Source organism: Eufriesea mexicana, unplaced genomic scaffold (genome assembly GCF_001483705.2).
Source record: "Eufriesea mexicana isolate 0111107269 unplaced genomic scaffold, ASM148370v2 scaffold4744748280, whole genome shotgun sequence".
Lineage (NCBI taxonomy): Eukaryota > Metazoa > Arthropoda > Insecta > Hymenoptera > Apidae > Eufriesea > Eufriesea mexicana.
In genome coordinates this window covers 270254-291239 of record NW_016907957.1, presented here as the reverse complement: position 1 = coordinate 291239, position 20986 = coordinate 270254, and the positions used below count along the sequence as shown (strand labels likewise).

The following is a 20986-nucleotide window of genomic DNA, read 5'->3' as shown; positions in this document are numbered from 1 at the left end:
GAATTTTACTTAATTAATACATACATATATGAATATTGTATTAAAATGAGAATGTAATAATATTACGTGTTTAGAAGATGTAATAATTATCCTTGAAAATCATATTTTAAAAAACTTTCTTATCATAAACTACTCTAGTGATTTCTAAGTAATTTAAAGAGAGTTGGTTCTACTGAAATGCGTATAACCGGCGGCGCAATGTTCGCTGCCAAAAGGGGCAGACGAGTAATGTGAAAATTGTCAAATATTTTGTGCGAGGTGGTGTCCCGCGGTGAATTTGGTAGTGTTCGAAAAGACCGTCGCAATGTCCAGTACTCTGGAGAATAAGATTCTGAATTTACAAGAACGTCTTAGAGCAGAAAATGAATCGAGAGATAGAGACAGGCAGAGTAGCGAGGTTGGACCAGGAACGAGCCTTCAATCGTCATCCTCGGGATCTGTCTCGAGTTCTGCTTCACGCCGTGAGTTTAATTTAAACGTCATTTGTAATCGTAATAAAATTTTTTCTTAACTTCTTTTCTAAAAATTTCCAATGGAATTTTAGTTTTATTACGTGTCGTACAGGTTATGTTGATCATCACAATTTATTCTGTTGATTCTATATACGATACTCTTTTGATCTCCCTGTTTAACGCGTAGTTTATTTTATTCGAGCTATAAATGTATTAATATTTATACATGTAGATGTATTTCACTTTAATAAATAGATTGAATTTACAGATAAATACAAACATGTTTTAATGAATCATAAACAAAAACAATGCATTCTTTTTTTATTGATAAACATAAATATTCTCTTTAGTCTGATTTTGAATTGTTATATGTCTTCAAGTTGATTAATGTTCATCTATTACTATTAAAATATATTGTATGCATAATGAAAATTTAAGATTATTTTCTTGTTTAAGAACACATGTTGTATTTCCATATACCTCTAGTTAGGTAAAAAAATGATATTTAACTCTGATTTTTAATGCAGCTCCAATCCCAACATTGAAAGTCTCACAGATACCTCCAAAGAAACAGGATAGTGAATTTGAATCAAAACTACAAGAGATTATGAAAATGAATGGTATTTTAAATATTAATGGTCAAAGGTATCAAACTGAAATGAAAGACTTAGAACACCTAGGTGAATTAGGAAATGGTACCTGTGGTCATGTTGTTAAAATGAGGCATAAACCTAGTGGTGTACTCATTGCTGTCAAACAAATGAGACGTTCTGGTAATGCAGAAGAGAATAAAAGGATAATTATGGATCTTGATGTTGTATTAAAATCACATGATTGTCCATATATTGTGCAATGTTTGGGTTGTTTTATTACTGAATCTGATGTGTGGATTTGTATGGAATTAATGGCAACTTGTTTAGATAAATTATTAAAGAGAACCAGGCAAGCAATGCCAGAAGAATTTTTAGGAAAAGTTACAGTAGCAGTAAGTTAAATAGAATAAAATTGATATTTATTTTAATTATATTTGGAACATTATTTATACAAAAGGAAATTATATTTTTATAGACAGTAAAAGCATTATCATATTTGAAAGAAAAGCATGGTGTAATACATAGAGATGTAAAGCCTAGTAATATTCTTCTTGATGAAAGGGGAGGAGTTAAATTATGTGATTTTGGTATATCTGGCAGACTTGTTGATAGTAAAGCAAAAACTAGAAGTGCAGGATGTGCTGCTTACATGGCTGTAAGTATATATAATTCTGGTTTTGTTATATTGAAACTTAAAATTATTTCATAAAACATTGCTGGTATATTTTTACAGCCTGAAAGAATTGATCCTCCAGATCCAACAAAACCAGATTATGATATAAGAGCTGATGTTTGGAGTTTGGGTATCACTTTAGTCGAATTAGCTACAGGAGTATTTCCTTACAGAGATTGTAAGACTGATTTTGAGGTAAAATGTGTTAATATACACTATATATATATATATTATAGTAATTAATGTCTTTAAAATGATTAGTGTGCTTAATTGAATTTATAGGTACTGAGCAAAGTAGTACAAGATGAGCCTCCTTCTCTTCCACCAGATGCACCATTTTCAAAAGAATTTAGAAATTTTGTGAGTTGTTGCCTTACAAAAAATTACAAACATCGTCCAAAATATCACAAACTCATGGAACACCCTTTTATCCGAAAATACGATGTACCTCAAGATGAAGAAACAAACTCTTCAGTCTTAAATTCTGGTTACCAATGGTTTGGCAGAGTTATGCAACAATTAGAACCAAGGTAAACTATTTATAGCTGTATGCCATAAGTAATGAAATACTGATTTTAGCCCCTATAGGACATTCTTGATCGTTCGTTCATTCGACCCGTGCAAGATCTATTTTCGCCGTCGATCCCCAAACCAGACGAATTAAAAAATGCTGCAGGAGGGAAAGAAAGACGAGGAAAAAGTCGGATGACCCTACGGTCGAGTCGCTAGGAGAAGGTTTCGAAGTGCGAACGGTGATCGGGGGTGAGGACCGAAGTCTTCGGGAGGGTGTCGCGAAGATACCACGAAGATGGTGTAGATTCGCGCGGCAAGCATCGACGCCATGAGAGGGTTGCTTGTTTACAAGCGACAGTTGATTTGACAAAGCCGCGGGTCCATTTATACGAGTGAATATTACAGGGCAAAGTCGAGGGGTGGCTTGTTATCCGCTCATTGAAGTTAACCACGGGGCTAAGTGCGCCGGGGAGTGCCGGTCGGTAGGAGCAAGGAGAACCGGTGACTAAAGGTTAGGTATATACCGTCGGAGGGGGTGGCTTTGCAGTTTGCGGAGAGAAGCAGTGAAACGCCGTGAGAAACCGAGAGAGGAAGCTCGAACGGAGACGGACGAATGCTGACACGAGGAACGGAGACGGGACAACGAGGGAAGAAAAGATAGTCGAAATGCGAGAAGCTGGAAAGGAATGGAAAGAGGAAGAGATGGAAGCATAAAGCGAAATAGATCAAGGGAGAAAAGAAATAGCGATGGATGCGACAGCCTCGCGAGTAACGTCGATGTAACCCTAAAAATCGCGTTTGATTCTCGCAGCTGCTTACAAACATGTCGAACAGGTTCAATTTTCAGGCTTTCTCGGGGAACTTGGAACATTCGCGATTTGTAACGTTCGCTGATATCCCTATCTCTCGAAGACGTAGATAAACGAGCTGCTTCCTCGATAACGTTCGGAAAAATGTTTAATCGAAGTTTCATCTGATAAGCCGGTGACGCGACAACGAGGATTATTCCTATCTTTGTATCATCGCTGACGGGAAGCTTTGGATCTCTAATGGAATTAGTCCCATCGCTAGAAGGGGGTGATGGAACGAAAGATGGGTAACAGCAGGGTGGCCTGGAAGAAGATAGAGCGAAAGGCAAAGAAGAGAGGGGAGAGAGAGTTGGTAGAACACCGACGGGCCAATGAGAGGCCAGATCGTTGCCGAGGTAACCGCGGGGCTTTCCGACGGATTATTCGACCGAGATTGAAAAGTTAGCACCGTAGAGCGGGCGGGGGCTCGTCGACGGAGCCACTCCTGTTTCTCCAGAACGAGCGATCTACTCGCGGCAGGGCTAACACAACGGATTAAGGCTTATTTTCACGTTCGCAACAGCTCGACCCCTTTTGCACGATGCTATTATGTTGCAACAGAATGCCATGCAAATGCGCCCTTTTGTGTCTCGGATCGCACGCGAGTAAGCACCGATCTTCCACGTCCGATTCTCTAGTCGATGCGATCCCTGTTCACCATCCCCCTTTTCCGACAGCGTTCCGACGCGGAACGAGATAATTTCTCGCAGTTTTCTCAACGTCGCCAACCAATTTACTTTTTCTTCTTTTCTTTATTCTCGTTCTAATTGGTCGGTCAAAGAGTACTTCGGGAGGACGCGCTCGACGTGGGAAAGGTCGGGATTTTTCTATGGCAATCTTATAGGCAAGGTAGCGCGGTGAGATCGCCTCGGGATCGTCGGCGAAGGGTTCGTCGGTGACGGGTCAAGCGTGAGTACGTCCCGGAAAAGTGTTTATTTCTGCATGTACACGATGCACACGGTGCGCGTCTAGCAGGCTGCTTACCCGGTAACCACTCGGAGGTTACCTGACACGTGCATAATTAATGCCCGCGATGACGAGAGCGCGACGCTCGCGCGCGTCCGCGGATTATCTGTGCCGGCGAAATAAAACGGGAGAAGGAAATATCCGAAAGTCAGGATGGCGAAGGGTAGGAAACGCGGAGACGCGATGAAAGACGGGGGAAAGAAAGACGCGGAAAGGAAGATGAAGCGATTCTTACCGAATGGATGCCGAGGAGAACGAAAGGAATGATCGGGCCAGGGAAAGGGGAGCGACGAGCAGGAAAGTTGTCCAAGTAACCGACGTGGAAACGCGGGGTAATGACTACTTTTTCATATTTTAATTACGCAGTAATTAATTGAAATGTTTCCTCGTTCGCGAGAGCACTCGAGCAAAATGAGAGGCGAGTAACTCTCCGCGGAGTCGGCTTCGGCTCGTTTTTTTCCCTTTCTTCCGTGCAACTCCGCGAATTCCTCTGTCTCTACCGTGTTCGACCCAAGGATTATCCGTTTCCTTCGTTCTTTCACCCTTTTTCGCGAAATTAGGTAGAAACCTTTTCACGGAGCTCGCTTCTCTCTTAAAAATTCCAGCCTGTGCAGCTAATTGTACCGCTAATGGCCTTATCGTGAAAGGATTTCTCTGATAGCCTGACCTCTGCATCCCCAACACCTCTTTCACCGCGTCCCTCCTCCTCCCATTATCCGCGACCGCGTGCGTCGTGCTTAAAGTACTAATTAAATTAGTTTCGTAAAGCGAAACTCGTCGGCCAGACTTTCGATGCTATCGATTCGTGGCGATCATTAAAATAATTACAGATGTTCACCGGTAATTGCACGGATACTTCGTTGCTTTCGCGTTACGGATCTTGCCTATAAGTTGTCGCGGTGTTATCGTCGACGACGATGGTTCGAGTAAATATTTGCGCCAACTCTAAAACTTGGCAAACAAACGAAAATTGCGAAACGTTCTCGTCTAATTGCTCCTATAAAGCATCAACGTCGACGTATAAATTTCATCGATATTTTCTCGCGATCCAGTGTCACATATATATATATATACCAACCCTGCAATACCGATACGGAAGATACCATTTTCCTTTATCTTCTATCGTTATTTTATTTCTTAGGAATTCGATCGATAGAGATAATTGCAGGAATTAAACGACCGATAAGCACGCGATGCGATTGCGTAGTTTTCCGACGACTTAATCTTCAGTGGTTTTGTTGCGGTTGTTTTCTACGAGTTTACTCCCGGCCGGTATTCCGGGGAACGTTTCGGGCTAGCTGTCTCGATACCTCGAGAGGCACGAAGGACGCTTCGTTACTCGTTACCTGACGCTGACGCTCGTTGTAGTAGCAAGGGAACAATAGCGAGACGAGAAGTAAGAAGGAGACGGAGAGAGATAGCCAAAACGAGGGCTGGTAGGCACGCTTTTGTTAGCGAGTATGCTTGCTTGCTACGTGCAATTGTCATCTACTTGTTCCAGCCATTGTTTCCGGTAACTCTTTCGCGGTAACGAGGAGGAACCTCAATTAGAACGGTTTGAGGACTTAAACGCCCAGAGGCTGCCGGGTTTTAAGAGGCAGCGAACATTGTTTCTTTTGAGCGATAACTCGGTGATACCTTTAGCTATATCGGTGTTCGTGAAACGTCGTCCACCAACTTCTTTGGTGGAGATAATTACTAGGCACGCTCGAGGGTATGATACCGTTACGCTCTCTACGAACGAGTCGTCGTTAACGCTGCCAGAAGTTTTCTGGTGTAAATTAGATCAACAGTATTTTTGGAACTAGCGTGTCTCGCAACTCGGTAAAATTGCTTTCGTCGAGTGTAGATAAAATTACTTGGTAAAGCGATTCGCAGTACTCGCCGAAAATTTATTTTCCATATTTTCCTTTCCAATTTTATATCGCGAATTTTTAAACAACTTCATCTCATAGCTTTTTAATTAAATGCTTTAATTGTCCTTTAAATAATCTCCAGTCAACAACGAAATTTTCTCGAATCGATCATCGTGTAACTTTCAATAGCCACGATTTTGAATGCTGCTCAGGTGATATCGAACGGTGGCGTAATGGTCTTTAAGAAAATTTTAATCATCTTGAAATAACTTTGAACGAGTTCCAAACAGGATTACGAGATTAGTCAGAGGACGATCGTCTTGTACTATCAATTGTGGGTGGATGAATAATAGAAACGCGTGCCTCTACTTCTCGGATGGTATCCTGGTGTGCGAATAAGGCCGCGCTTTGAAGCTCAAAGAGAAATAAATCCTGTTACCGCTTTGACATTAACTCGGCTGCTCGGAACTTTGGCCGTAGCTTCCATCCACTAAAGCTCCTATTTAAGCCTTTTTATAGTTCGTGAAACATCTTCTACCGCGTAACGAACGCCGAGCCGATTGCCTATTTCGTAGAGTACAGTCTATTCGATTCGGCGCAATCGTTCAAACATTAATGACACGAAAAATAAGCAGTTTCGCGTGACGCCGCTCGAACGATTGAACCGAATCAATATTTGTTTCATTCCGGAGCGCGGCCACAGAGGAGCGTGCTATATATACTGTGTGCATATAGCTCTGTTGTCTGTTATCGGAAATCCATCCGAATATCTGGAATTTTTTTCGGCGACATGCGCGACTCGTTTTATGATCGCCTGTGATACACGGTCGAAATTAAGATGTACAGAAGACGATGCAGGTTCAATGAAAAATAACAAATTCAGCAGACAAGAAATCCGTATCTTGCGGGTCATTTCCTTCTTCCTCGAAACTCGTAATTAGCATCTCGATGCATTTCAGCGCGCAAGTATACAGCTCGTATTTCTCGTGGTGTATTTCGAACGTGTCTTTCTTCGTACTTTCTTAAGATCTTACCTCGTTGGTCTTCCAGAAAGCACGGGAAACACGAGGACGACATCCGCGTCAGCGAATCGTTACTAGCATCCTGGTATCCTAGCTGGGGTGGAATACGTGTCCATCTCGGGATTCGAAGTTCTGGAGATTCTCCAGATTCGCGTGAATTCCCCCCGAGAGTTATGAAGTCCTGGTGATGGGAATGCTTCTGGCGCCACGCGGTTGACGAGTGACAGGACATTGACGAGTCTCGTAGGATGCTGTGCTTCCTCGGACGAAAAGGGATCTTCCCGTTTGATTGACGCAAAGGAAGTTCCTTATATGAGGCCCTGGTCCACGGAATGCTTAACATTTGGAAGCATGCGAAAGCTCGAGACTCGACGATCTCGAAGGGCATCGATTCGACCTCGAAATTCCTGTTCGCATGATATCCTAGTGCTATTGGATATTTGTAAGATATAAGCGCGTGTCACATTGACGTGTGCATTGTACGTATACAACATATGCGACGTTTGTTTGCTTATCGATGAATGGCATTTAGGGTAAATGGTAGTAAACAGGGGCTGAAAATAAGCACGATCAAAATTATGGACTGATAATAATTATAATATCTAATACAGTGTAAATATATTGATAGGTACTTACGAAATATTCTGGAGAATATTGAAATATGTGTGACGTTGCACCCTAAGTAGATGCCTCAGCTTCCAAAATTTCATGAAGATTGACACAACCCTTGATTAGCCTGATTGGAGGGTTGCCGCGTGGTTATGTGAGCCTAATGCATCCGTAACATGAGAGAAAAAAAATATTTCTACGTATGTATGAAGATCACATAGTACGCACTTCATTTGCAATGCATGCTTGGAACATCCATGGAGGATAGGATTGCAGCTGTTTTAGTAGGATAATGTCGAGGATCGGGGTCATCCTATCTCGCCTCGTTTACTTCCTCCTATCCTGATACTCTAGCTTATTTCGTCTTTTGAAGTCCTTCTAATAGCTCGATACGTGTTCTTATCCTTTACCGTCTTCATTGCGCTCATGAATATTAATTACGTCAAAGCGCTCGCAGACTTACTAACTTCTAAGAACATCAGGATGCATATAGTAGATATACAAATATCCTGGGAGCTTAATGAAGTACAATATGTTAATGAGATGACTTCCGTCAAATTTCTTTAATAACGTGAAGCGATTGCGAGCGTCTGAAAAAAATAAATTTTATGTCATTTTAAGTCATTGATAACATACAAGATAAAAATTGGTCGACATTTATCGGAGAACATTTTAAAATTGCAAAAATATCGCAACGATTGTTATATGCAATCGTTTTGCTTTAAATAATTTCTTACGTTAAATACAGGTATATATTCTTACACTTTAACTCGATTGGATTTTACTTTCCCCGATTCTGGTTTCCCCTTTCCTTCCGGTGTCTACACAGTTTCACGCAAATGAATTCTGATCGGTAATTGAACCGAGGAATTTTATACAAGCTTAAATCAACGTTGTCGGGGTAATAATCGATTGCATTCTTACGTAAAAAGGGACACAAACACTTACAGATTTTTCCTGTTCGAATAAAATCTTTAATTTCTGTTTGGTTGATGAAATTACCAATGGTATTATGAAATAACGGCGCTTATCCGCGTACCTAGATCTCGTTAATGACTTGATAATAGTTAAAGCGAATTTATGACGTTCTCCTAACTTGAAGGATATCGAGTGCAATTTGACAAATTTCTCCACAAAAGGACCAAAGTCTTACTAACTGCTGGGCGAAGTAAGCAGGATTTCATCCTTCGTAGCAGGTCCTGTGTGTGTTCTATGGTCGTGTACGACCTACCCCACCATATACGTCCTTGATCCGGAAATATGCTTCGCGTTTGAGGCAATTATCCTCATTAATGCAGGTGCGTGATATCCTTAATTCAACTGTATCCTTTTCTTGACGAGACATTGTTCACTTCCACATCGAGATACTAGCCGTGGTATTCCAAACAGGTTGACGGATCGTCTACGTCATCCTTAATTCTACTGCTCACAGATTCAATTATAATATTAAAGGATATCGATAATTTAGCAACATAAAAATTACCGAAGGAGAAATACAAATGTTTATTTATTTTTATTTCTTATTGAAATTTACTTTTACGACTGACTTTATACGTCAACTAACGTCGCATTTTAAATTATAAATGTTGCAGTAGCAGATCCAAATGTTAGATGTGTTAAAAAATCTATACGTGACGTCACGTATATGCTGTGACGTTGCGAAAACAAGATGCTCTGAGTGCTAGGATAACAGGATGTACTAGGAGCATCCCATTTTCTACCCTTACAGAAGGTAAAACACCGTCGGTAGCTAAGTTAGATAAAGGTATATGTAGGTTCAGGGGGTCGTATATTGTCAAACACGCTTCGATCAGGTTCATCATCAGGTTCAAATTCAATAGTCATTGGATCGACCGCAGATGAAGGTTTCGGTATCCTTGAATGCCAGGGTGGAGCTGGACGTATTATACTCGCTTCTACTTTTTCTCGAACGTTCTTTTCCTCTTCGTTTCCATCGATTTTTATAGCTGATTCGCCTACATATTGCATCATATCAGTCACGTTTTCTTCGTACTCTTGCAGCTGTAATTTTGCAACGATTAAAATCATAAAAATGTGAAATTTCATCGATCCAAGAATTAAGTTCGATTACGACAATAGTTCTTACATCTCGTTCGACGTTCAATCTGAAATCTTTAGGATGTATACCTAATGTACAATCTTCGTCGTCGATATAATTTGTTGTCGATAAATTGTGCTTGCTTCCAGTGACAATGTTGTATCGACGATTGAGCAATCTTTCTCTGCAGATATCGCCATTTACTTCCACAAATATTACTCTAAAATGTTTGATGCTTTGTTATAGATCGTTTGAACTTGCTTCTTATTATTTCTTATTTATTACCTATTTGGAGGGGTAGGGTTCAAATCCAACAATTTGAAATCTTCTACTGTTTTAGGATACCCGGTCAAGATCCAGCCTTTCTTCAAACACTCATACTCGGATATATATTTCTGAAAATGATAATATTATGACACATTCGTCGATATAAGAGATTAAACTTGTTAATTTTATCTTACTTCAACGATTTGAATTCTAATTTCAGGTTTGGGTCTCTCTCCCCATTTACACTCGAACAATCGAAGCATTTTACCCAAAGAATTTTGTTGTAAACGTACCTGTTCTACGATGTAATCGTAATCGACTGAAACAAACAGTAACTTTCGTTGACTCGTGATGAATTATCGAACGATAAGAAATTAAAATAGATTAAAATTACCATGAACGAGATTGAATCGTTCGGCCAAGTATTTAGCTAATGTGGTGCAACCAGATCCTCTAGATCCAATAAGTGCAATGCGCAAAAGTGACGGTGCTCCACAATGTTTCTTTACTTTTGCTAGTTTCGCGCAATCTTTTCCAAGTTCATCCATGGATCTAATACCTACTTCGACTTCCTTGAAATTAATGCTTTTTTTCAAATTTGCTTCGGTTCTTTAAAATGTATTAATTATAATTAAAAGATTGACTTACGATTAAATAATGCGCATATACTTCCCGTAAACCTCGCAAATTTTTTAAGTAACGACGATTTTTTGAATTTTTCGAAGTGTTCGTCTGTTGACGAGTTTGTCGACAATTGGTGTCCGTACAAATATTTTCCCAGTTTTCTGAAAATGAAAATCTTGCTAATTTATCGATTTCAAATATAACATTTTTCTACACTTTTACCAGATTCGCTCGAAATTATAAGCTGTATCACATGCGTAGGTATTATTCCCATGCGCTGAAATATTTGTGCTTCTTTCTTCGTTCTTGGAAAATCTATATAGTAAATCGAAAGAAGAATATATATTTGTAAGTATATAATTTTTGTAATCATGTAATAAATATTTTTGAAGAACGTTGTTACCAATCAATAGCCATCCGCTTTCATGCAAAACACCGCTCTCCAAAATCTTTTTCATTGCACATGCAAGATCTTTCGATTCGTCGCAACGACAACCATCCTAATAAAGAAAATTCATATTTCGGACGAATGAAATAAAAATCTGAATATATTTCGCTTACATCCTGCTGACTGCAAGCGTTACGAAGATCTTTCAGGGTCAAAGAATGTATACCTAATTCTTCCTGAAGAACTTTGGCTAATGCCATTCTATCTGTGCATATCAAATATTTTCTTTCATTCTCTGACACTCAGTATCCTGATTCAGCAACAAGTAAAATTTAACTCGATTTACCAAAGCTTTCAGGTGCAATAAGGATAATATTAGAAATATCAAGTCTTTTTGCAGCAAGATAAAGGTATTGTTTCATAAATACAAGATGATCGTCGGGCTTTTGAATCATCAATTGTGTTGCCATTTCCTATGACCATTGTTTACTTTTAATTTTTAATAAAACCATCAAATTAAAGATATCCATGCAATATAGGTTATTTACGTAAAATAATTCATATATACGATGTTTTTCCATATAAGCTATAAATCTTGAATTAATGACACGAGCTTTTTTTTCCGCATCTTGAATTCCCGCCATTTTTATGGTAAAATATGCACATTTAAACAATTTTATCACGTCTTATTTTATTTTAAACATTAAAAATCTGAACATATTTTTTATTTTGTCTAATTCATTTAGTTCAACTGTTTTACTCTATAATAGTCTATTGTAATTATATTCAACATTATTTTTTGTTTTTTTTCTTTTACTGGATGAATGTTTAGAAAATAATGTAACATTTGCATCCTCCATCCATTTTCACACTTTTCCTAGTGAATATTATACCTATACTTACAAATTACTGCAATATGCTAAAGTATGCGGAGAATTGGATGGCGCCACGTGTTTTTATACTTTTTGTGCTACTAGACATCGGGAGAGTGTGAGCTACGGATATTGAGGTTAGATAACCGGGTGCATGTTTCAGTATGTCAACCGATAAAAAAGTCTCAAATGTCACAAAGAAGATATCCGATATGGAGGTGGACGAAACAGGAAAAAAGTTAACACATAAAGAGAAGAAAAAATTAAAAAAACAACAAGAATATGAAAAAACGATAGAAATGTTAACGAAGACCGGCGGTCAGGGTCACAGTGACCTGGATAAAAATTTCACGCTTTCTCAGACTCAAAGTCAGAAACATAGTAATCAACAATTAGAAAATGCCGTTGATATTAAGGTCGAAAATTTCAGTATTGCTGCAAAAGGAAAAGAATTATTTACCAATGCTAGTTTGATAATTGCACAAGGCAGACGTTATGGACTAATAGGACCAAATGGGTATGCATTTGCAGAGTTTTTAATTAATAAAATTAAAATCTGAGTAGCATATGATGTCTGTTCTACATTTTAGTCATGGAAAGACTACTTTACTTCGTCATATTGAAAAACGAGCATTAGCAATTCCTCCAAACATTGATGTTTTATATTGTGAACAGGAAGTTATTGCTGATGACACTCCAGCTGTGGAAGTAGTACTTAATGCTGATGTAAAATGTAAAGAATTAATGGCAGAGTGTAAAAAGTTAGAAGAATTGGTAGAACAAGGGGACACTTCTGTGCAAGATAGATTACAAGAGGTAAAAGTATACATGTAAATATATTTCATTATCACGTGCTAACAGAACATCTCCTATAGGTGTATGAAGAATTAAAAAATATTGGTGCTGATTCTGCAGAACCACGTGCTAGAAGAATTCTAGCTGGTCTAGGATTTAACCGTGCTATGCAAGACCGTGCAACAAAAAATTTTTCTGGCGGTTGGCGTATGCGTGTTTCTCTTGCTAGAGCATTATTCTTAGAACCAACATTACTGTTACTTGATGAACCCACAAATCATTTGGATTTAAATGCTGTTATTTGGCTGGACAACTATCTACAAGCTTGGAAAAAGACTTTGCTTATTGTTTCCCATAATCAGAGTTTCTTAGATAATGTGTGTACAGATATAATCCATTTAGATCAACAAAAGTTATTTTATTACAAAGGAAATTGTAGTATGTTTAAGAAAATGTATGTACAAAAGAAAAAAGAAATGATTAAAGCATATGAAAAGCAAGAAAAATTGCTTAAAGATTTGAAGGCTTCTGGTCAAAGTAGAAAACAAGCTGAAAAGAAGCAGAAAGAAGCTCTAACTAGAAAGCAGGAAAAGAATAGAACAAAAATGCAGAAACAAGAAGAAGATAGTGCACCCACGGAATTGTTACAAAAGCCTAGAGACTATATAGTGAAATTTAGGTTTCCTGAACCACCCTCATTACAACCACCAATCCTTGGCCTACAAAGTATGTTATTAATAATTCATACATTGCCATGAATTATGAAAAAAACGAATCAAGTAATTAATGTACCTTTTCAGATGTGACTTTTGCATATGAAGGCCAGAAAGAATTATTTATTGATGTCAATTTTGGTATAGATTTAAGTTCTAGAATAGCTATTGTGGGACCTAATGGCGTCGGTAAATCTACGTTTTTGAAACTGTTAACTGGTGAATTAGAACCACTGAAAGGAGAATTAATAAAAAATCATCGATTAGTAAGTGAAAATAGATAGTTTGTTCATTATTTAAACAATAAATTCTTATTATTAAATTGTATTGTATGATTTTTAGAGGATAGGAAAGTTCGATCAACATTCTGGTGAACACCTAACTGCTGAAGAGTCTCCAGCAGAATATTTGATGAGATTGTTCGATTTGCCTTATGAGAAAGCTAGAAAACAGTTAGGGACATTTGGTCTTAGTTCTCATGCACATACAATTAAAATGAAAGATTTGTCAGGGGGTCAAAAGGCGCGAGTCGCTTTAGCCGAATTGTGTTTAAACGCACCAAATGTTGTAATTTTAGACGAACCTACAAATAATTTAGATATAGAATCCATTGATGCCCTAGCCGACGCTATCAATGATTACAAGGGCGGAGTTATTATCGTCTCTCATGATGAGCGACTAATTAGAGAAACTGAATGTTATTTGTATGTAATCGAAAATCAACAAATTAATGAAATTGATGGAGATTTCGACGATTATAGGAAAGAATTGCTAGAAAGTTTAGGCGAAGTTATTAACAATCCGAGTATAGCCGCGAACGCAGCAGTTTTACAATGAATATTTTTCTTTTATAGGGTAATTATTTTTTTTGTTATTCATTAGATTGATTCTCTTGGACGAATATTTCTTTAATATATCAATTGCTGTTTCGTATCCGTTCTTTTTTTGTTATAACGTCACTTTTTATTATTAACAAATGTTAGTGTTTTAAATACTATATGTTGTTTAATTTGTGGTTCAAAAAATTCGGGAATTATATCATATTTAGTAGGATTAAAATATTATCAAATTATAATGAAACTGAAAATTGTCATATGAATTATAATTGTCATGTAGATGAAGAATTGAAAGATATTGTTTTAGCATAAGTTTCAGTATCTGAGAGTAAAATGTACTAATTGTTTCAATTTTTCTTTCCTGACACTTATAATTCATACTAATAATATAAATTAATCGGGTAATCACAGATGTATACTGTTAAGTTCTACACATAATTGTATTTTGTATTGTAAATATTTACTTTATTTTTAAACGAAGAAAAAAAAAAGAAAAACAATTTTAATGGTTTACATAATGAATTGTCTAGACCCAGAAAGTACAATGCCCCCCAAAAATGATGCTCTAGAATGTTTCCTTATTTTTTTTATTTTCGCGCAATGTAATAAAAATTTATACGTAGTCAATTATCTATATTATAATTATAACCTATATTATATACTTGGTTCGCTTTACTGTACGAATATTTAAAAAATAATATAATATTTGCATTGTTTGTATTAATTAAATTTCTTATTTTAAAAGTTTAATGTAAAATACAGATTTAATTATTATTTTCTTTTTTTTCTTTTCACTTAGTGAATATCATGACCTTGCTTATCAGTTACTGCAATAAGCAATGAAATGCGGAGAATTGGATGGCGCCACGTGTTTTTACACTTTCTGTGCAACCACATGTCGGGGAAGTGTGAACCTGGGATATTGAGGTTAGACAACTTGGTGCATGTTTCATTATGTCAACCGATAAATATGTCTCAAATGTCACAAAGAAGATATCTGATATGGAGGTGGACGAAACAGGAAAAAAGTTAACACATAAAGAGAAGAAAAAATTAAAAAAACAACAAGAATATGAAAAAACGATCGAAATGTTAACGAAGACCGGTGGTCAGGGTCACAGTGACCTGGATAAAAATTTCACGCTTTCTCAGACTCAAAGTCAGAAACATAGTAATCAACAATTAGAAAATGCCGTTGATATTAAGGTCGAAAATTTCAGTATTGCTGCAAAAGGAAAAGAATTATTTACCAATGCTAGTTTGATAATTGCACAAGGCAGACGTTATGGACTAATAGGACCAAATGGGTATGCATTTGCAGAGTTTTTAATTAATAAAATTAAAATCTGAGTAGCATATGATGTCTGTTCTACATTTTAGTCATGGAAAGACTACTTTACTTCGTCATATTGAAAAACGAGCATTAGCAATTCCTCCAAACATTGATGTTTTATATTGTGAACAGGAAGTTATTGCTGATGACACTCCAGCTGTGGAAGTAGTACTTAATGCTGATGTAAAATGTAAAGAATTAATGGCAGAGTGTAAAAAGTTAGAAGAATTGGTAGAACAAGGGGACACTTCTGTGCAAGATAGATTACAAGAGGTAAAAGTATACATGTAAATATATTTCATTATCACGTGCTAACAGAACATCTCCTATAGGTGTATGAAGAATTAAAAAATATTGGTGCTGATTCTGCAGAACCACGTGCTAGAAGAATTCTAGCTGGTCTAGGATTTAACCGTGCTATGCAAGACCGTGCAACAAAAAATTTTTCTGGCGGTTGGCGTATGCGTGTTTCTCTTGCTAGAGCATTATTCTTAGAACCAACATTACTGTTACTTGATGAACCCACAAATCATTTGGATTTAAATGCTGTTATTTGGCTGGACAACTATCTACAAGCTTGGAAAAAGACTTTGCTTATTGTTTCCCATAATCAGAGTTTCTTAGATAATGTGTGTACAGATATAATCCATTTAGATCAACAAAAGTTATTTTATTACAAAGGAAATTGTAGTATGTTTAAGAAAATGTATGTACAAAAGAAAAAAGAAATGATTAAAGCATATGAAAAGCAAGAAAAATTGCTTAAAGATTTGAAGGCTTCTGGTCAAAGTAGAAAACAAGCTGAAAAGAAGCAGAAAGAAGCTCTAACTAGAAAGCAGGAAAAGAATAGAACAAAAATGCAGAAACAAGAAGAAGATAGTGCACCCACGGAATTGTTACAAAAGCCTAGAGACTATATAGTGAAATTTAGGTTTCCTGAACCACCCTCATTACAACCACCAATCCTTGGCCTACAAAGTATGTTATTAATAATTCATACATTGCCATGAATTATGAAAAAAACGAATCAAGTAATTAATGTACCTTTTCAGATGTGACTTTTGCATATGAAGGCCAGAAAGAATTATTTATTGATGTCAATTTTGGTATAGATTTAAGTTCTAGAATAGCTATTGTGGGACCTAATGGCGTCGGTAAATCTACGTTTTTGAAACTGTTAACTGGTGAATTAGAACCACTGAAAGGAGAATTAATAAAAAATCATCGATTAGTAAGTGAAAATAGATAGTTTGTTCATTATTTAAACAATAAATTCTTATTATTAAATTGTATTGTATGATTTTTAGAGGATAGGAAAGTTCGATCAACATTCTGGTGAACACCTAACTGCTGAAGAGTCTCCAGCAGAATATTTGATGAGATTGTTCGATTTGCCTTATGAGAAAGCTAGAAAACAGTTAGGGACATTTGGTCTTAGTTCTCATGCACATACAATTAAAATGAAAGATTTGTCAGGGGGTCAAAAGGCGCGAGTCGCTTTAGCCGAATTGTGTTTAAACGCACCAAATGTTGTAATTTTAGACGAACCTACAAATAATTTAGATATAGAATCCATTGATGCCCTAGCCGACGCTATCAATGATTACAAGGGCGGAGTTATTATCGTCTCTCATGATGAGCGACTAATTAGAGAAACTGAATGTTATTTGTATGTAATCGAAAATCAACAAATTAATGAAATTGATGGAGATTTCGACGATTATAGGAAAGAATTGCTAGAAAGTTTAGGCGAATTATATATATATATATTAGTTTTACAAATTTTTAACACACTTCAGCATTCACGGTTAATGGGTAGGTATTAAAACAGCTCGAAAAATTACGCTGAGTTTTAAAGTTGGGTTTTTGTTGGATACTATTTTTATATATTTATTTTTTTATTCATTGCCAAACGACATTTACGAACCTGTCCATACATTTCGATTAAAAGTTTGCGTGCGTGTTAAATTGTGTTGCAGCGTTGAGCTTGAGGGAGGCAGCGCAGCATAGCATCCCATCTCCCTCGCCCCTGCCCCTTTCTCCATTTTCCCAAAAAATTTACCTATAAATTCCAAAAAACTTAAAAAAAATACACCTCACAATTATCCAAAAATCTGCCCGATTTTCATTTCGAGTTGTTTGGTTTGTGCACGCGCCTGTTACACACCCCACCTTTCAACCCCCACTCATGGTAAGCATTGTTTTTATTTATTTGAATATTCGTTTATTTGTCTTTATATTACGTAGCGATTTGCCAGTGGCACAAGTACTTTTTCCCTGTGCACACTCCATTTATTACAAAAATAGTTTAGTTATATTTATATTTTTATTCTTATTTTAATCATTATTAAATATCAGTTAAACATTCTAATTGTGTTTTTAGCATGTAATATTTTTAATTTTTTATTTTTAAGTATAGATACTTTTTGTCAACCTTGGTAAAAATTCCTTTATCCTCATTTGTGTTGCATGATTTTATGATTAACGTTCTAACTTCTATTAACTCTCTATAAATTCAAGTTTTTTGCAGAATCATCATGATACAATTATCTTGGATACCAGTGACATTTTTAAATGAATCAAGCTACTTTTTAGGGATCAGTAATTTATTTTTGATGATATGCAGAATTATAAATTGACATAGTGGATTTCAGTTTCAGATTGCCAGGGTGGCAGCAACGAGTTACGGGTCATGTATCTTTAAAGCAAACAGCTCATCTCAGGGCTCAATCTGAAATACCAGCTTTCCTACGAAGCAGTGTCACCAAAGACTCACAGAACTCCAGCTTTTTGCCATTTCATCAACGATCAAATAGTGAGAATGGTGCGAACTACGTATCTTATAGTCCATACGCACTTAGACGAAAGGAAATTTCCAGGCCGTTTTCTCCTCCTTCGTCGAATGATATGGATACATCAGAAACGAATTTTCAACGACCATATTCACCATATAGACAACATGTCGATCAAAATAGGGATTATTCTTCGAATCATTGTTCTATTAATGGACAAGGTAGACAAGAAGGAAGACCGTTCTCTCCTTATCGGCAGGATACTAGTACAATAGATGCAGGAAGTAGACTTTATTCACCGTACCATGGACGTTTCACAGAAGATCGAGATACCAGTAAGGAAAGATGGCAAGGTGTTTCTAGATCTTTAAGTCCGTTTACACGCGATTATTCACCTTGGAGGAGAGAAAACGTGGACCCTCCAAATATAATACAATCAACCGAAAGTGGGCGTTATTCTCCATTTCTTCAACAACGATTGGGACAAATTCCATCTGTGCCTCAAACTCATCCGCAAACGCAAGATATTTATGGTAGTCCTATGATTAGTCGTAAAAGGTAAATAACAACAAATGTCGTAATTTGTTACAATACGATTGATGGGATGTGTATTACATATGTTAATCTTTTCTCGTACAGGTTTCCGTCTGAACCTCCTCCACAAGGATCTCATGGTTCTACTAGCCCTGAATTACTAATTTCTCGTTTTGCTCATCAGTTAAAACAAGAACCTTCGTCTGTTATGCCACCTGTTCAGGGTGGATCTAAAGAATCTGCTAAGAAGCGTTTTGCTTCTTACGTTCGTCTTAGGCTTGGAAGCGAACGTGCTCCTTCGCCGGAACCACCACCGAGATTGAGCCGCGGTGAATCTCCTCTTGCCCTTAGAAGGAATTTAGTGGATCAAGCCTCTCCTTCTTTTGCTCGAAGGTATTGTTATTTTATTTGCTTGAATCATGTGTAAAATTTAAACAGTGCTTTTAATTTAATACTTTTTCTTTTCAAGGTACGTTTCATCCTCTCCACCTCAACCTCCTCCAAGAAGATTGTCGGAAAGCAATTCTGTGCCCGGTAGTCCTCAACACGTACGAGCTCGACTACGTTACACTCCCGAACCTCAGAGGAGACCTCCGCCACCATAACCCACCGTTACGATTAAATCATATTCCTTGTTGGTGCCATATGCGATAAAAATAATTGAATTAATCACATGTACCACGTAGAACGGTGTTATAATCAACGATGGTTGTGCACATAAGTGACCTGTGCACAGTGTACTTGAAAACAGTTCTAAACCAAAAAATAGTTGTTTGTAATACTCGGTGATATTGTGAATTCTAATGTACGTATTTTAAACAAAGACTTGGATACGTATATATATAAATACATATATATGTATATATATATATGTGTGTGTGTGTATATATATATATGTATATATAATGTTATTATCGAACATTGAATAGTGTTCGAAAGCACGAAAAGAAGGTTAGACTTCTAAATTTGAGAGGACGGTCTTTGGGATTAATTTTTGCACGATTTCCGTGGCTGTAACGTACCGCGTTGAACTACTTTGTCAATAACTCTCTTATCGACGTGTATTTATATAGGATGCAATCACTGATGCAATACGATGCTCAACTTTTTATATTGCTTGTAAAGATATAAATAAATGTAGTATGTTCGACGTTTTTCTAAAAAAAAAAAAAAAGAAAAAGAAAAAGAAAAAAGAAAAAAAATAGAAAAAAAGAAAAATCTAAAAGAGGAAAGGAAATCGTTATTAGGAGATGCGGCATCGTACTGAATGCGTAAACCGTTCCTATCATTCTTCGTTTACGCTTCTTTTCTTATTGAGGGACAAATGAGAGTATGTGAAACCAAACTTGTCAAGCAGTTCTCTCTTCCTCGGGCGGCCTTGCAGTATCTCTGCAACTCGACTTAGTAATGGCGACATTTTTCACGTTTCATTATCGTTTGTAAAATAATACCAAACGCATACGGCGATCACTGGATCGATCGAGTGAAAACCAAATCATAAAAGCTATTAACGACGTCTCCGTAAGGAAAGCACAATATTCACGTCTCCTAGATTCTACGAGTTTCAACAAATGTATATTATTTAAATAAGAGGCGTGTTTGGGCTAGTACGTTGTAATTATTATTTTTAATTAACATTTATTCATTAACTTTGTTCAGTCTACACTCGTAATCACCTTTGTCGCTTATTTGACAAAAGGATCTGTTGCAATGTAAATAAACTTATATTTATACGATACCATTGACTTGTTTCATTTACCTTTGATTAAATTTTAAAATAATTTAAGATTAATTCTCTAGTATTTGTGATTATCTACCTCAAATTGGTACTGCTATTTATTAGTTACAATGTATTTTTGTCATGTACTGCCACGTAACGTGAAGCGATTTTTTTTGTCAGGTGCTCATGCGCGATGCTATTAGTGCATCGTAATGGTTTCATTTAACTGAAATAATTTCTTTTTTAAATAAAACTATTAATAAAATTACAAAATAATTAAGTTAACATTATTATGCTGAAGAATGCAATTTTGGAATCTACATTTATCACTAATAATGAAGTATACCACGTGTACATTGACCTTACTTCTTTTATATAAATAGATATGTATATAAAAATGTGAATAATGAATCTTTTCTAAAGTTATTAAACTTAGAACCTTGCATGAAATCGTATAAACGGTAAATTAATTTTCAATTTTTTATTATTTTCTAATTCTAAGAGAAATAAGTTTCGGGAAA

At 36.6% G+C, this 20986-nt stretch overlaps 4 protein-coding genes across 4 annotated transcripts; 3 read left to right on the top strand and 1 right to left on the bottom strand.

Annotated features, from left to right (window-relative positions):
* Positions 1–202: 202 nt before the first annotated feature.
* On the top strand, positions 203–19459 carry LOC108547642 (dual specificity mitogen-activated protein kinase kinase hemipterous). The gene is made up of 8 exons (XM_017900244.1): positions 203–461; positions 980–1437; positions 1521–1700; positions 1779–1913; positions 2001–2248; positions 18074–18769; positions 18851–19138; positions 19215–19459. Exons 1-8 carry the CDS (start codon positions 305–307, stop codon positions 19348–19350), a joined length of 2298 nt encoding a protein of 765 aa, XP_017755733.1. The 5' UTR covers positions 203–304; the 3' UTR covers positions 19351–19459.
* LOC108547659 (adenylate kinase 8) lies at positions 9288–11472 on the bottom strand. Its single transcript, XM_017900268.1, has 11 exons — positions 11419–11472; positions 11217–11343; positions 11044–11135; positions 10886–10982; positions 10705–10797; positions 10507–10643; positions 10253–10430; positions 10053–10177; positions 9877–9986; positions 9640–9811; positions 9288–9554 (listed from the first exon to the last, which is right to left on the bottom strand). Exons 1-11 carry the CDS (start codon positions 11449–11451, stop codon positions 9288–9290), a joined length of 1431 nt encoding a protein of 476 aa, XP_017755757.1. The 5' UTR covers positions 11452–11472.
* On the top strand, positions 11865–14087 carry LOC108547652 (ATP-binding cassette sub-family F member 1). The gene is made up of 5 exons (XM_017900255.1): positions 11865–12259; positions 12333–12558; positions 12618–13263; positions 13338–13516; positions 13593–14087. Exons 1-5 carry the CDS (start codon positions 11907–11909, stop codon positions 14085–14087), a joined length of 1899 nt encoding a protein of 632 aa, XP_017755744.1. The 5' UTR covers positions 11865–11906.
* Positions 14985–17245, top strand: LOC108547474 (ATP-binding cassette sub-family F member 1). The gene is made up of 5 exons (XM_017900027.1): positions 14985–15393; positions 15467–15692; positions 15752–16397; positions 16472–16650; positions 16727–17245. The coding sequence occupies exons 1-5, from the start codon at positions 15041–15043 to the stop codon at positions 17243–17245; spliced, it is 1923 nt and encodes a 640-aa protein (XP_017755516.1). The 5' UTR covers positions 14985–15040.
* Positions 19460–20986: the final 1527 nt, after the last annotated feature.